A 16,016-nucleotide genomic window follows, 5' to 3' on the forward strand; every position below is an offset into this window, starting at 1 on the left:
ACCCTCTCTAAAGTTACGGCCATCCAGTCAAAATTCCAGTAGGATTATTTTAAAAGAATTTACAAGCTGGTTGTAAAGTTAATGTGAAATTGCAAAGGATATAGAAGAGCCAAAATGATCCTGAAAAAGGATATTGGAAGACTTCACTACTTGATTTCAAGAATTACTAAGAAGCTCTACAGTCATCAAGATAGTGTAACATTGGTGTAAATAGATGAATGGAACCCAAGAGAATCCAGAAATAGACTCACACATATACAATTAATTGATTTTCAACAAAAGCGCCAGGAAAATTCAATGGGGAAAATGACAGTCATGTCAACAAATGTGACTGGAACAATTAGGTATCTACATGAAAAAATTGTCATGGTATATTACATTTGTAGTATATATGACAAATTACAATTTTGAGTGTATGTTATCCATGCCGTAGGAAATAAGTCCTGCATGCAACTGCTATATGAGCTCTCTCAAATCTTAGGAGTTGTATTTATTAAGTGAAGCTTATTAAAGGGCTGCAATTGCATTGAGGACACAAGGGCATCATTTAGAAAATAGTTTGAAGCATTAAATACTATTTTATTTTCTGGGGGATATAAGAATGACCTTCAATTTTTATTTATTTTTAAAAATATAAATTCAATTAATTAACATGTAGTGTATTATTAGTTTCAGAGGTAGAGTTCAGTGATTCATCAGTCTTTGCTTTCTTACCATTTAGCACTCGGTTGTTGCCTTGTAAAAAAATATGTAATTTTAGTCACTCTTCCAGAGATAAATATTTGCTTCTCTAATAGCAGATTTGCATCCCACCGTTGTTCTGTGACTTTCTGTGAACACATTAACTTTTATTTCATTGCTGAATCATAGTGCAATCTTTCTAAAGATACTTGAATAGCAATTAAAAACACATGTAGTAACAGCCCCACACACAGTTCCAAGTAGGGGCACGATTGGAAGGGACTGCACAGGAAGGGACTACTGCACCAGGGGCTGACTTGGTGATGTAATCATCAGACTCTATGGATCATAAAACAGGTGGTAATTTCAGAGATATTAAAATGTGGGGGGGGAAAAAAGCCAAACCACAAATGTGTCTTAGAGTCCACGAAATGGGTTAACAATTTAGGAATCCCAATTGGGTTTTTTTGTTTTGTTTTGATTTGTTTTCCCCTCCTACAGAGGAGCAGATACAAAGTTGCAATCACAGAGATCTCCAAGTGAGCTGTGATTCTCTGCATGAGCCTCCCTTTGCTCATTGGATATGCTTGACCATCAGAAAGAGCAGCTAGCATTCTTTTGGGTATGTGGGGGTAGAGCTGAATTTTAAGGGAAATGGCTGCCATGGCGGCATTTGAGAATTGGGGTAGCCAATTATGCTTCTGGGCAGATCAATTGCTTTAATGTTCTCCTATACATTATGTAGGAGTGGCAGCCCTAAAATATCCACCTAATGGTCCTAGTCTGCTTTCTGGATGTGTGTGGGGTAAACTGACTTCCTCATGCCACATACTGTTTGAAATATTGTCAGATCATTGTGCATCCTTCACTTTTCTCTCTTCAACCATCTCTCCAAACTTCTGAAAGCTTGTGATAAACTTCAACATTATTCAGAGTATTTATTGCACATGCATTTTGCTATGGTCTGAATGTTTGTGCCTCCCTCCTCCTCAGATTTGTATGTTGAAACCTAAACCCCAAGGTGATGGTATTAGATGGGGCCTCTGAGAGGCGGGTAGGCCATGAGGGCTGCGTCCTCATGAATGGGATTCGTGCCTTTATAAAAGAGGTTCCAGAGAGATCCCTTGCCCCTCTACCATTTGAGGATACAGGGAGAGGTTGGCTGTCTGCAACCCAGAAGAGAGCCTTCACCAGAGTGTGACCATACTGACATGTGGATCTTGGACTGCCTGGCCTTCGGAATGGTGAGAAATACATTTCCGTTGCTTATAAGCTATCCAGTCTGTGGTATTTTGTTATAGTGCCTGGACAGACTGAGACACATTTATTATTTGAAAAATAATAATGCAATAGTAAAACCACTTCCAGAGTGCATCCATAGCTGGTATTGTGCTGAGCATTTTACTTATATCACCCTATTTGTTGCTCATGACAGCCCTCTGAAGTAGTACAATTATTGTGCCGTTTGAATGATGACAAAAACTGAAGCTCAGAGAGGATTAATAACTTTCCCATGGCTCTACAACTCATAGCATAGTTGGATCTGAGTTTCAAAACCAAATCTCCTTGTAATTAATAGCCATTTTTATATAGTTCTGTATAAGGAACTTGTGAAAGTGATGTAATAAAAATACCTCCAGATGAGCAGAGCCTTTGTTTCAAACTGGTGCCCCAAGGACATTATGTACTTATTCTAATGGTTCTTCTGTTATTTGGGACACTTTTGGAGCCCCCTTTTGGGATTGTGTTTAGGACCTGAATTTTGAGTATCATCTTTATATTAATCATTATTCATCCTTTGAGATCAGATTTGATTGTTTGAAGAACCCTAATGAGGCAGATCTACCAACTAAGGCACAAGATCACTATGATAAACAGGGTGATATAGTTTTCAGTCATAAGGAAATGACCAGTTCCCTTGAGTCGGTTGTAAACCAAAGCAGAGGCATCCTTGGGATGTGTATGATCTTCCTTGGGTCATGATGGTTGGAGAGACATGAGACATTGATGTAAATGCAACTAGCAGGAGTTAAAAAACAGAACATACACTGATTTCATTTATCAATATTAGCCATTTGCGTCGCACTTACGTTTTGTTGGTACACACCAGGGATCTCAAATTAGCTGCTCAAGGCAGTACATAGCTCCTGGAAGTATTTCTATGGTCCTTTTGGTGCACCCATTCAGTGTGTTAATAGGCAGCTTTTAGGCTTGGTGGCCAAATAAGCAATTTAGTCCCAATTGTCCTATATCCACCCACTCAGGGTGTTTATGTTAATCCCACACCCTCTGAAGGCATTTGGGCTTTTGACCCCTGGTGTTCCAGCTGTTTTGTCTAAAGGAATTTTGAATAATAGGCATTTACTCAGTTCAAACACACACACACACACACACACACACACACACACACACACACGCATGCACCTTAAGGTATTTCATGTCCCAGTTCAAACTTAAAGCTTAAGCTACACCCAGCTAAAAATAATTCTCCCTTTTCCTGAATTTTTCTAAAATTTCAGTGACTCCCCCCCCCCGTTTGCACTCCCAAGCAGCGGTCTTCTGCTGTAGCTCTTTGTAAAACAGTTCTCATATCACTTCAGAGGCTGAGTCTTCATCAGCAGAGGTGGTCCTCTGGAGATGAGGCTGGGGCCCTTCCAAATCTGCTTCCTTTTTGAAACAGCAGGAAATATTCCCACGTGTTTGGACCTTTCATTCATACTTTCTCCTTGCCCCTTTGCTAGCCTGGTTGTCTTGGTTTAGACATTAGTCTTAGATTCTGATGCTTGTAATCGACTCTGCCGAATTTTGAGGCACCTCTTGCTCATGCCCAGATTCCTAGTATTGCCTTGCCCAGGTCTACATTAACTCTATGCCTGCTAGGCTTTGGTGGCCTGTCTCTGCTTCTCATTATATGATTCTAGGCTACGTTCTCTTCTCCTTGGGGCTGCTACCTCAAATGAACCGTACCTACCACCATAAGGAGAGAACAGACAGAACCGGACAGAACCGAGGACAGGATTCCATGGAGCACCTGCCTTTATAGCCCCCTAGTATCTAGCACTGGTCTTTGTATAAGCAGAGCCTTGACAGAAATTTGTTGATGGAATAAATTGAAAAACACTGCAGTTGATGTGGAAAGTATTTAGTCAACTAATATTGGATGTACCTCTTTAGAGGAGGCACCATGGGAGATGCTGAGGATTCAGAGATGGAAAGTTTGGGTCTCTTTCCTCAAGAAATGTACACACTATTCGAAGTCTAGAGCTAGAGGTGAAGTCTGGGTGGTCGTTTTGGACAGAGATGATAAGAGAATTTACTAAACTGTGAGCCTTAATCCCAGGTCCTGTGCCAAACAAATCTTGAATATGTTAGGGGGGTTACAATTTCTGAGCTGGAAAGATTCTTGAGAAAAACTGGAAAAGTCCTCTCTTGGGTCTTGATGCTGGCTGAAGAATGGTGATCCCTGAGGGGAGGGGGGAGCTGGGTGAAGGGCTTGGCCAGGGAGACATGTAACACCCATATGAGATCATGAGCGGGTTTCCCAGGGCTGTCCAATCTACCTTTAGTTAATTTTTTTTGGGGGGGTGGGATATTGGTTAGAAAGGAGGTTTTTGTTTTGTTTTGTTTTTCCCATATGGGAATTAGAAAAAAATCACATAGCCTCCTGGAGATCAGTCTCTTACTGGCTTGGCATGACTTTTAAAAAATAATGGATCTGTTGTGATATGCAACTGAAATTCTGATATTTTTTTAAAAGGGGCCCCAACCTTTACCAGTAAGCTTGAGCTTTTTCTAAACGTCATAGATGGTGTGGTCAAAGTAGTTTTGGTTATGAAGCAAGCTCTAAAAAAACAGAACAACCAAAGTGATCTTCCTCTGTGTACACTGTAAGTTATCTACCACAGCATCTCATCGGAGAGGTGGCCTTGAGAGCTCAAGTAAGTAGGTTATCCGATCATCTCACCAGCACAAGAAACTCTCTGGCTGCCACAGTGACACGAGCCCAGAGTGAGGTGGAGGGAAATGCAGGTGGATTGCATTTGGAGGTCTGGGTTGCTGTTTGTCGCTCTGTCTCTTGCCATTGCCAAGCACAAACCATCTTCCTCCGCGAAAGGTTGTTACCCAAGGGGAACACTGTCCCAAGCTGTTGACACACTGTACGTCAAGGCAGCATGGCTCAAAGCAACAATTCCAGTAAGTATTGGGCTCTGCTTAAAATGATGGCCAAAAAGACATTTGTCATTCTGGATGAAACTTAGTTCTCTTTGTTTTATTGTAGGAAGACCACATAAAAAATATACGATTATTAAAAAAGAAAACAAAAAAGCTATTTATGGTAAGCCAGAGGGTTTATGTCTTTTTCGTTTTTCTACTTGCTTGATGCTTTCTCCCCTGCATTTTAATTTTTCCAGATGGTCATTAAGTAATAATCAGGCGGGTATTTCAGCGACATTTTACAAAAGTTACTGGTGCTTTACCTTAGGCAATTTCTTATATGTCATTTACAGAAAAACTGCAGATTCCAAGAACAGCTTCTGTCCTTCTTCATGGAAGATGTTTTTGGTCAACTCCAGTTACAAGTCTGCAGGGAAATACATTTTGTGGAAGAACTTCATAGCCTTAGGCAGCAGTTGAGCCGCTGTGTAAGTATGCACAGCAAACACGGTGAGTTTGAGCCTAGAAACCTACCTAGAAACCAGCATGTAGGAAGCTGTCTCCACACTGAAGGGTGAGTAAACGGGGCTTTTCAAATTGTTTGCTTGTGGTCCAAACGGACAGTTTATCGTCAGTGAACCAGCACTGAATAAGCATGTATAACTCATAATGCCACTCTGTTTATTATTTCTTACAGAGTGGCACCTCAGACATGTTGAAGGTCTAAAATGACACAGAATGATCCTCAATGTCTATTTACTTACCATCTCCCAAGAGATTCATTCGCTTACTTAATAAATATTTCTTAAGTTTGCCAGACACTATTCTAGGCTCGCTCTTTCTTTCTTTCTTTCCTACTCATACTGATGAGGGCTGTTAGATTACTTTTTTCTTAGTTATTTATCTAATTTTTAAAAATAGTTATGTCCTTTTTGAGGCATAGTCTCAGTCAAAAGTTTAAAAACTTTAAAAAAGGGCGGTATGTCTTCTTTGGTACTTAAATTATGTGATGCTGTGGTATAGCCATGGTCACCATAAACAATGGGGAATTCATTCGGAAGGTAAAAGTGACCAAACTTCTGTATAAACATCCACAGTAATAAAGACCAGCGCAGAAAAATGAAACAAAACAAAGCAAAACAATTAAGCCAGGATGAGTGCAATAGTAGTTGACTTGCCTCTGTGGGGAATGGTGGATCTTTTCTGTGATCTTGTTCGGGTTCCAACGATGCCTTCCCAGCCTCTTGTGCTTGCACCTTGCAGGAGGTGAGACGGTGGAGCAGTGATGATTATGGCGGTCCTTGGGTTGCCAGGTGGAGACAAGCTCTCTACCCTGGGGTATTATGGTCACTGAGACTTAAACTCTGGACAGTTAGAGGCAGATTTTTATTTCTTTTTTTTTTATGTTATGTTAATCACCATACAGTACTTCATTAGTTTTTGATGTAGTGTTCCATGATTCATTGTTTGTGTATAACACCTAGTTTAGTACGTGCCCTCCTTAGTACCCATCACCAGGCTAACCCATCCCCCCACCCCCTCCCCTCTAGAACCCTCAGTTTGTTTCTCAGAGTCCATAGTCTCTCATGGTTCGGATTTTTATTTCTTAAGAGCTAGGATGTCTTTTCCTCGTGGTCCATAAAAGTGCTCAGGATCTCGAGTTGCAGATCACAGCACAGTGGCATTTTATGTGGGTGAGTTGATCAGTTAGGTAAAGAATTTACACTCCTTCTCCTTTTCTTTGGTTAGTTTGTATTTAAGTTATGTCCTTGTTTGAGACTTGGGTTGCATGGTGTTTCATAAACTCTCCTATTCCATTCAAATAAGTGCAGTGAGAAGAATTACAAACCAGTACCTCTGTAGAAGAGAGAGAATGCTCTGGGCCAGTTCCCTTGCCTAAACTCGGGGAAAGAAACTTAGACTTATCTTTGGCTTTTTCTATCTTGACCTATGAGGTCATCTTATTAAGACAGTGAATAGTAGGGTGCCTGGGTGGCTCAATCAGTTAAGTGTCTGCCTTCAGCTCAGGCATGATGATCCCAGGGTCCTTGGATCGAGCCCCACCTCATTGGGCTCCCTGCTGAGCAGGGAGTCTGCTTCTCCCTCTACCTTTCCCCCTCTGCTCGTGATCTCGCTCTATTGTTCTCCCCCTCGCTCTCTCTCCCTCTCTCTATCTCAAATAAATAAATAAATAAAATCTTTAAAAAAAGACAGTAAGTAGTAGAGTCTCTTAAATTTAAGCTGAATTATCATATAATTTTATATTTCATTTCCCCCAAAACTTATTAAGTTGTTATTACCCTCCAGTAAGAGCATTTTCACCGCTGAAAGATTTGAAGAGAAAGAGAATATCCCTTGAAGGACTTGATATAGGGGAAATAATGCGATGTAAGTCAGTCACTATAGGCTAGAGTGAGTCTAAAAGAACAAGCCAGCTGCTCCCCGAATTTCAGTGTCTGGTGACAGGGATCCTTTTCAGCCTGGTTTTTTTGTCTTTTTGTTTTTGTTTGTTTTGTTTTTTTAAGTGAATTCTGTTTCTCTCCTTTTTTGTTTGTTTGTTTGTTTGTTTTAACCCTGGCTCCTCTGTGTAGGTGCTATTCATTGTTTTAGCTATCCGATTTAATTTAACGTTATTTCAAATGAAGTTGATGGTGAGGCACTAGAATAAATCCTTGCCTGATACTGTAGCGTATCTGGACATCTGGAACCCCTAAGCCATGTCTGTTTTCCCATCAATTCGGTTTCCTCGCCTCAAATAGCTAGAGAACACGTAATGATAGCTGTAAGCCAAACCAAGCAATGTTCTAGGGGAAACACTTAGAAAATATACAACTATCTAGTTGTATATTTGAGTTGTTTTTGGAGTTGTTGTTTCCCTGAAGAGACCTGTCAATCAAGACGCTTCTGTCCATAGAGATAATCTTTCAGGGACGTGGGCCACACGGCGGATGGGAGCCCCGGGGCGCCTCTCACGCAGGTTTGGCTGCTTACCAAGGTGGCTGGCACCCCCTTGTGGCCACATACGAGCACACATCCAATCAACCTCCCCAAGCGCCCACCTAATTCGGGGCTTTCCTTCTTACTTTCTCCCACCTGAAGCCAACCGTTGCTAGCTCCAGTTAATTTGTTTCACAAACTGCGGAGTTTATGCCCTGGGGTAAAGTAAACACTTCTGTGAAACTGAAAAAGAAAACCAGAGGATGAGCCTGAGCTTTGGAAAGCCTTCTCAGACATTGTTCTAGGGAAATAGATGCTTGTCTTGCGTTTACTCTTTTGGCCAATCATAATTTTGCATTTTTGATAACAGAAGCAGGTATCTGTTTAATATAAACTTACTGAGCATCTGCTCTCGTCAGTGAATGATTTCTTCTTACGAATATCTTCTCATGAATAAAAAGGGAAGCGAAACAGACAAAATCGAGCTTTCCTGAAAATGGTGTTGTGAAGACAAACGAAAACCTAATCACCTGAAACGAAATGGTGAAAAGAAACGAGTCAGTTTTGTAAATTGACTTTTTGCAAGCTGCCTTACAGCAGGGTAGCCTGCTTCGGTATTTTCCAGGTCTGTGCTGAGTGAGAAAGGCCAGTATGATTTGGTCCCTGCTCTCTGGAGGGGCAGGAACCGCAGGGGAGAAGCTTGAATAAAGGCTTGATGGTATGACACGACACACCCTATTCAGGAAGCTGCAAGTAATAGAGTGGGAATGTGAAGTGGCTTGGGGAATGGGAAGAGGAGGCTGGTTGGTAGACTTTTAGCCAGGAGACGTTGGTAAGGGCCTGGCTGAGTAAGGCATGACAGCTCTAGCCACGGAGAAGGACTGTATCCTGAAGAGAATGTAAAGCCACCGAAGGGCATGGCATGATCAATTCTCTATGTTTCCGAAAGACCTCTTTGGTGACGGTAGAGGGGTGTAGCTGGGGGGTGAGGCTTGAGGGAGAAAAAACAATGAGAGAAAACAATAATGTGCCTGGAGTAGAGTGGTGGCGCTCTAGTGTCGAGGGCGAGAGTCTGAGGAGGAGAGGAGAGTCTGGGATGAGGCAAAGGTTCTTGCTTGGGGGGCTGAGGGGGAGGGGGGTCGTTCATTAACAGTATAGAAAGAGGAAGCGTGGAGGAAGGTAAACAAGTTGCTTTAGACCTGCTCAAAGTTTCAGAGTCCCATGCATCAGCGTAATCATAAAACTAGTACATACATTTTCCATCTATATTTTTGTGTCTGTTTACTATTTATGATGTGTTTGTTAACAGTACTGAGATATAGTTGATACACAATTAACATGTTTAAAGTGTATGATTTGGTAGTTTTGACATACGTATGCACTTCTGAAGCCATCACCACAATTAAGACAATGAACATAGCCGTCAGTCCCCAAAGTTTCTTTGTGCCCCTTCGTGATCCCCTCCCTCTTTGCCCCGTCTCACTGTCCCCAGGGACAGTGCCTTTTGTCACTATAGATTTGTTTCCATATCCTAGAATTTAATGTAAATGGTGTATGAATTATACTCTTTTATGTCTGTTTTTTTCCACCTAGCATAACTATTTTGATTCACTCATGTTATTGAGGGTATCAATAATGTATTCCTTTTTTATTGCCAAGTAGTATTCCACTATAATGATATACTACAATTTATTTATCTGTTCACCTACTGGTGGTTATCTCTTCCCAGTTTTTGGCTATCACAAATAAAGCTGTTATGAATACTCATGTACAAGTTTTTGGACAGATATTCTCATTTCTCTCGGGTAATACCTAGGAATGGAATAGATGGACTATAGGTCGGGTGTACATTTTGTACAAGATGGCCAAATTGTTTTCCAAAGCGGTTTGTACCATTTTACATTTTTCACCAGGAGTGTGTGAGAGCTCAGTATCCTTGCTATCACGTGGTATAGTCAATGTTTACTGATGCCAGCCAGTGTAGGTGGAGGGTAGTGGTATCACATTGTGTTTTCAATTTGCATCTCCTCATTACTAGGGTTGAGCATCTCTTGATTTGCCTGTTTACCAACAATGTATCTTCTTTGGTGAAGTGTCTGTTTGGATATTTTGCTTGTGGAAAAAAAAATTAGTTTGGTTATTTTCTTACTGAGTTTTGAGTATGTGTGTCTTAAAATATATTGTGCATGCAAATCTTTGATCAGATACATAATTTGCAAATATTTTCTCCTGGCCTATGACATCTTCTCATTATTTTAAAAGTGTCTTTTGAAGAGAAGACATTTTACATTTTTTTAATTTTATTTTTTAAGATTTTATTTTTTTATTTATTTGACAGAGAGAGACACAGCGAGAGAGGGAACACAAGCAGGGGGAGTGGCAGAGGGAGAAGCAGGCTTTCCGCTGAGCAGGGAGCCCGACGTGGGGCTTGATCCCAGGACCCTGGGATTATGACCTGAGCTGAAGGCAGATGCCTAATGACTGAGTCACCTGGGTGCCCCCATTTTACATTTTTTAAAAAGTTTTATTTTTATTTATTTGAGAGAGAGCAAGAAAGAGAGAGAGAGCCAGTTTGAGCTGGGGGGGCAGGCAGAGGGGGAAGGAGAAGCAGGGAGCTCGATGTGGGGCTTGATCACAGACCCTGAGATCATGACCTGAGCGGAAGGCAGATGCTTAACTGACTAAGCCACCCAGGTGCTCTGACATTTTACATTTTGATGATGTCCAATTTATCAATTTTTTCTTCAGTGAATCATAAAATCATACCTTTTGTGCCATATTTAAGAAATCTATATTTAATACAAGGTCACAAAGAATTTTTACTATGTTTTCATCTAGAATTTTTCTAGTTTTAGGTTTCACATTTAGGTCAATGCCTTTTTGCATCTATTGGGATGATCATGTGATTTTTATTTTTTAAACAATTGATACAAATTACATTGATTTTCAAAGTTAAACCAACTTTGGATTTCTGGGATGCACTCTAGCTGGTAATAAAGTGTTATCCCTATCATGTATTGTTAGGTTCAGTTTGCTAAAATTTTGTTAACAATTTTTGCATCTACATTTATGAGGGACATTAGTCTGTAGTTTTCTTGACTTGTAATATCATTGTCTCATTTTTGGAATTAGTATAATGCTGGTCTCATTAAGTAAGTTGGAAAGTATTCTCTCCCCTTGAATTTTCTGGAAGGAGTGCATAGAATTGGTCCTTTGAAGCCATTTTTGAAGCCAATGGTCCAGTGATGCCATTTTTGCCTAGAGTTCTTTTTTTTTAAGATTTTATTTATTTATTTGAGCGAGAGAGAGAGAGAGAGAGAGTGAGAAACAGCATGAGAGGGGAAAGGGTCAGAGGGAGAAGCAGGCTCCCTGCTGAGCCAGGAGCTTGATGTGGGACTCCATCCAAGGACTCCCGGATCATGACCTGAGCCGAAGGCAGTTACTTAACCAACTGAGCCACCCAGGCGCCCCAAAGTTTTCTTTATGGGAAGATTTTAAGCTAAATATTCTATTTTTTTAATAGATGCAAGGCTATTCAGGTTATCAATTTCTTCTTGAGTGAGCTTTGATAGTTTTTCAATGATTATTCATTTCATCAGATCTACCAAATCTTAGCCACCAAGTTATTTACGCTATTTCCTCACTATCTTTTTAATGTTTTGTATAGTATAGAATGATGTCACTTCTCTCATTCTCAATATTGGTATTTTTTGTCTTCACCCTTTTTTTCTGAAATTTTATTGAAATTCATCAATTTTATTGATTTCTCAAAGAGCCAGTTTTTAGTTTAATTGATTTTCTCTATTATTTTCTGTTTCGATTTCCCTGATTTCCATTCTGAACTTTATTATTCCTTCCTTCTGCTACATTTGAGTTTAATCTACTCTTTTCTTTCTGGTTTCTTACATTGAAAGCTTGGGTCACTAACTTGAGATCTTTCAGTGTTTTCTTAAGGTGGAAGCTGAGGTTATCAGTTTGAGGTTTTTTTTTTTTTTAATCTTTTCAGTACAGGAATTTAGCGTATAAATTTCCCTTTTGGTACAACTTGAGCTACGTCCCACAGTCTTTGGTATGTTGTGCTTTATTTTCATTCACTTTGAAATACTTTCTAATTTCCTTTTTGATTTCTTCTTTGATCCATCGGTTATTTGGAAGGGTGTCATTCAGTGTCTGTATATTTGGGAATTGTTCCAGATGCCTTTTTGATTTTGATTTCTAATTTGATTTTATTTTGGTCAGAGAGCATCCTTTATATGACTCAAATCCACTTGTATTTGTTGAGCCATGTTTTGTGGCCCAGAATTTGGTTAATTTTGGTAAAAGTTCTTTGTGTATTTGAAAAGAATAGCTGTCTTGCTGTTGGGTGGGGTTTTCTAGAAATATCCAGTAGATCAATTGATGGTTACTGTTTTTCAATTTTTCTATATCTTTGCTGATTTTCTTTCTACTTATTTTATCAATTACTGACATCTCTGACATTAATTGTGGCTTCTTCTGTTTCTCCTTGAAGCTCTATCAGTATTCATGGTAGAAGTTCATGTATTTTGAAATTCTGCTATTAGGTGCATAAATATTTATGACTGCAATGTTATCTTGATGAATTGACCCTTTTATTTTATAAAAGTACCCTATTGTCCTTTATAATACTCTTTGTTCTGAAACCTACTTTTTCTGATATAAATAGAACCACTTCAGCTTTCTTTTGATTAGTATTAGCATGATGTATTTCTCTGTCCTTTTACACTTATTTGTGCCTTTTAGTTACAATGGATTTCTTATAGGCAACACATATTTATGTTGTGTGTGTATTTATCTACTCTATCTTTTTATTCATCGGTTTAAGCCATTTAGTTTTAAGTGATTGGATTTTAATATGGTTGGAGTTAAGTCTACCACCCTGCTTGTCTTCTGTTTACCCAGCCTGTTCTTCGTTCCACTTTCCTCTTTTTCTGACTTCTTGATTGATTTTTAAAATGATTTCATTTTATCCCTTTTGTTAACTTAATAGTTAGTTATAGCTCTTTGTGTTTTGCCATTTTTGAGACTCTTCATTCTTTTGTGTAGGACCAGGTTTCTATCTGGCATTATTTTCCTTTTCTTTGAAGGATTTCCTTTAACATATCTTGTAGTATGGTTCTATTGGGGATGAATTCTTTCAGGTTTTTTTCTTTTCTCCTCTTCTTCCTTCTTCTTGCAGTTTATTTGTTAAAGGTATTGGGTCATTTGCCTTACAAAGTTTCTCATAGTCTGTATTTTGATGATTGAATTTTCATAGATTCATTTAATATTTTTCTTTTATTTTCCATACATTGGTAATTATGCATAGATTCTTGATCAAATTCAGGCTTGATATTTTGGCTGAATCACTTCACGTGTAGTGTCGTGTATTTTTCATCAGAGGTACATAGTATATGGCATTTAGGTTTATCATGTTAGCAGTCATTAATTATTATCTAGATCTATTTATTCATAAGGCATTGCAAACTGATACTTTACAAATTCTATTATACCTTCTTTATTTATAAGTGGGGTAATTCCATAAATAGAACTTACCCCTTACTACTTGGCTGTCCTGAGAAATTGATCATATAAAAAAGCACAAGTAGTTAATTCTTTTTCTTTACCAGTTTTCAGTATAAGGAATTGCTTTTCTAACATTCTTCCAAGGTGATCAATAAGTAGTTATTTTGTCTTAGTGTTATTATTAACTCATGGACTTGTATTATTTTTCATTTTTGAGGAATCTTTCTGATTTCTACAAGCTTCCTGCCTTTTGGGATTCTTTGTAAGTCCACTAAGACTGGCATCTTATTGAGCCACTCCCAAGAGACAGCACCATGATAATTATCATGGTTGACCATTCGGTCTGGAATTCCAGTACCATTGTATTTGAATGTCATCTTCTTGTTTTTGGTAACATTCTAGGCATTTTGCAGTACCTAATAAAATATTATATATTAAAATAGTCTGATTTGGGTGATTAAGATGGTATAATTGTTCAAAGGAAATAAGTTATGGGTGATGTAAACACTTTTATTTTTATGATCTTTGCTAGCCATAGTATTTGGATAGTTGACCTATGTATATGTAAAAAACACATTAAAGATTCTTATAGAACTCAAATACTCTCAGACTTAAAAAGGAACTTAATAGTTGCTTAGTTGAATTTACAAAATAATTTGCCTAATTGCTAGTGATCCAAATTGAAACTGAAAAAAAAATTCCATTCGTTTTTGAGATTTCATGATCTACTTTAATTAACATTTTGAGAGCTTGAATAGTAATGGTGATTAGATACATTTCTTTATATTTATTGTATGTATTTTTTTAAGATTTTATTTATTTATTTGAGAGAGAGAATGAGATAGAGAGAGCATGAGAGGGGGGAGGGTCAGAGGGAGAAGCAGACTCCCTGCTGAGCAGGGAGCCCGATGCGGGACTTGATCCCGGGACTCCAGGATCATGACCTGAGCCAAAGGCAGTTGCTTAACCAACTGAGCCACCCAGGCACCCCTATATTTATTGTATGTATTTAATTTCAAAGTCTGGTAAGTCTTGGCAAATAGAGTATTGGTGTCTCGATTTCTTGTAGTGTGTTCAATAAGTAATTTGTATACCCAAGGGCAACTAACTTACCAACTTATGAAGCGTTGCCAATTCTTTATCCTGGTAATTTAAGTTTTTTGTTTTTTTTTTAAGATTTTATTCATTTATTTTACAGAGAGACACAGCGAGAGAGGGAACACAAGCAGGGGGAGTGGGAGAGGAAGAAGCAGGTTTCCCGCTGAGCAGGGAGCCTGATGTGGGGCTTGATCCCAGGACCCTGGGATCATGACCTGAGCCAAAGGCAGATGCTTAATGACTGAGTCACCCAGGTGCCCCAATTTCAGGTTTTTAATTGCAATTGATTGAAGTAATAAAACCAGAATTAGGAAGTGAGACCAACCCTGTGTTATTCTCTCATTAAGTGCAAAGTCCAAAACCTGTCTTTAACAATACCAATAATTTCATCTTGTGGTTGTTGGAAGAATTAAATGAGATAATATACCAAAGTTCATAGCATGTAGTTGTTCCATAAAATTGTTAGTGTCTTTTCTTATCACTTTCTTTACACAGAACACTAATTTTCTTCCAATTATATTTTCTCAACAATTTCCAAAGGAGTGGCTCACCTAAACAACAAATTCCTTTTCAGTGCCAACGTTAGTGTTAACTTGCGTAATATGTATAATTTACAGTAATCTTTAAAGAGATCATTTTTTAATAATTGAATATATTATTCAATGTAATTGAATTTTGAATAATTAAAAATATTAAATAAATATATTTAAACCAATATATTTGGTAATATATATTTTCTAATGATCATATAGAATAAATATATTTTCTTTTTTTAAATTTTTTATTATTATGTTAATTACCATACATTACATCATTAGTGTTGGATGTAGTGTTCCATGATTCATTGTTTGTGCATAACACCCAGTGCTCCACGCAGAATGTGCCCTCTTTAATACCCATCACCAGGCTAACCCATCCCCCCACACCCCTCCCCTCTAGAACCCTCCGTTTGTTTTTCAGAGCCCATTGTCTCTCATGGTTGGTCTCCCCCTCCGATTCCCCCCCTTCATTCTTCCCCTCCTGCTATCTTCTTTTTTTTTTCTTAACATATATTGCCTTATTTGTTTCAGAGGTACAGAACTGTGATTCAACAGTCTTGCACAATTCACAGCACTTGCCATAGCACATACCCTCCCCAATGTCTATCACCCAGCCACCCCATCCCTCCCACACCCCCCACCACTCCAGCAACCCTCAGTTTGTTTCCTGAGATTAAGAATTCCTCGTATCAGTGAGGTCATATGATACATGTCTTTCTCTGATTGACTTATTTCACTCAGCATAACACCCTCCAGTTCCATCCACGTCATTGCAAATGGCAAGATCTCATTCCTTTTGATGGCTGCATAATAGCCCATTGTGTATATATACCATATCTTCTTTATCCATTCATCTGTCGATGGACATCTTGGCTCTTTCCACAGTTTGGCTATTGTAGACATTGCTGCTATAAACATTGGGGTGCATGTACCCCTTCAGATCCTTACATTTGTATCTTTGTGGTAAATACCCAGTAGTGCAATTGCTGGATCGTATGGTAGCTCTTATTTTCAACTATTTGAGGAACCTCCAGAGTGGTTGCGCCAACTTGCATTCCCACCAACAGTGTAGGAGGGTTCCCC

At 38.8% G+C, this 16,016-nt stretch overlaps 1 protein-coding gene across 1 annotated transcript in view; it reads left to right on the forward strand.

Annotated features, from left to right (window-relative positions):
• Positions 1–4,704: 4,704 nt before the first annotated feature.
• IL26 (interleukin 26) overlaps positions 4,705–16,016 on the forward strand; it is a 26,922-nt gene continuing 15,610 nt past the window's right edge. The window contains exons 1-3 of the mRNA XM_025882844.2: positions 4,705–4,875; positions 4,961–5,017; positions 5,190–5,324. Coding sequence (XP_025738629.1) covers positions 4,705–4,875; positions 4,961–5,017; positions 5,190–5,324 — 363 coding nt within the window. The remainder of the gene's footprint in view (positions 4,876–4,960; positions 5,018–5,189; positions 5,325–16,016) is intronic.

Source organism: Callorhinus ursinus, unplaced genomic scaffold (assembly GCF_003265705.2).
Source record: "Callorhinus ursinus isolate GAN/ISIS: 27379988/994484 unplaced genomic scaffold, GSC_fseal_2.0 scaffold14, whole genome shotgun sequence".
Lineage (NCBI taxonomy): Eukaryota > Metazoa > Chordata > Mammalia > Carnivora > Otariidae > Callorhinus > Callorhinus ursinus.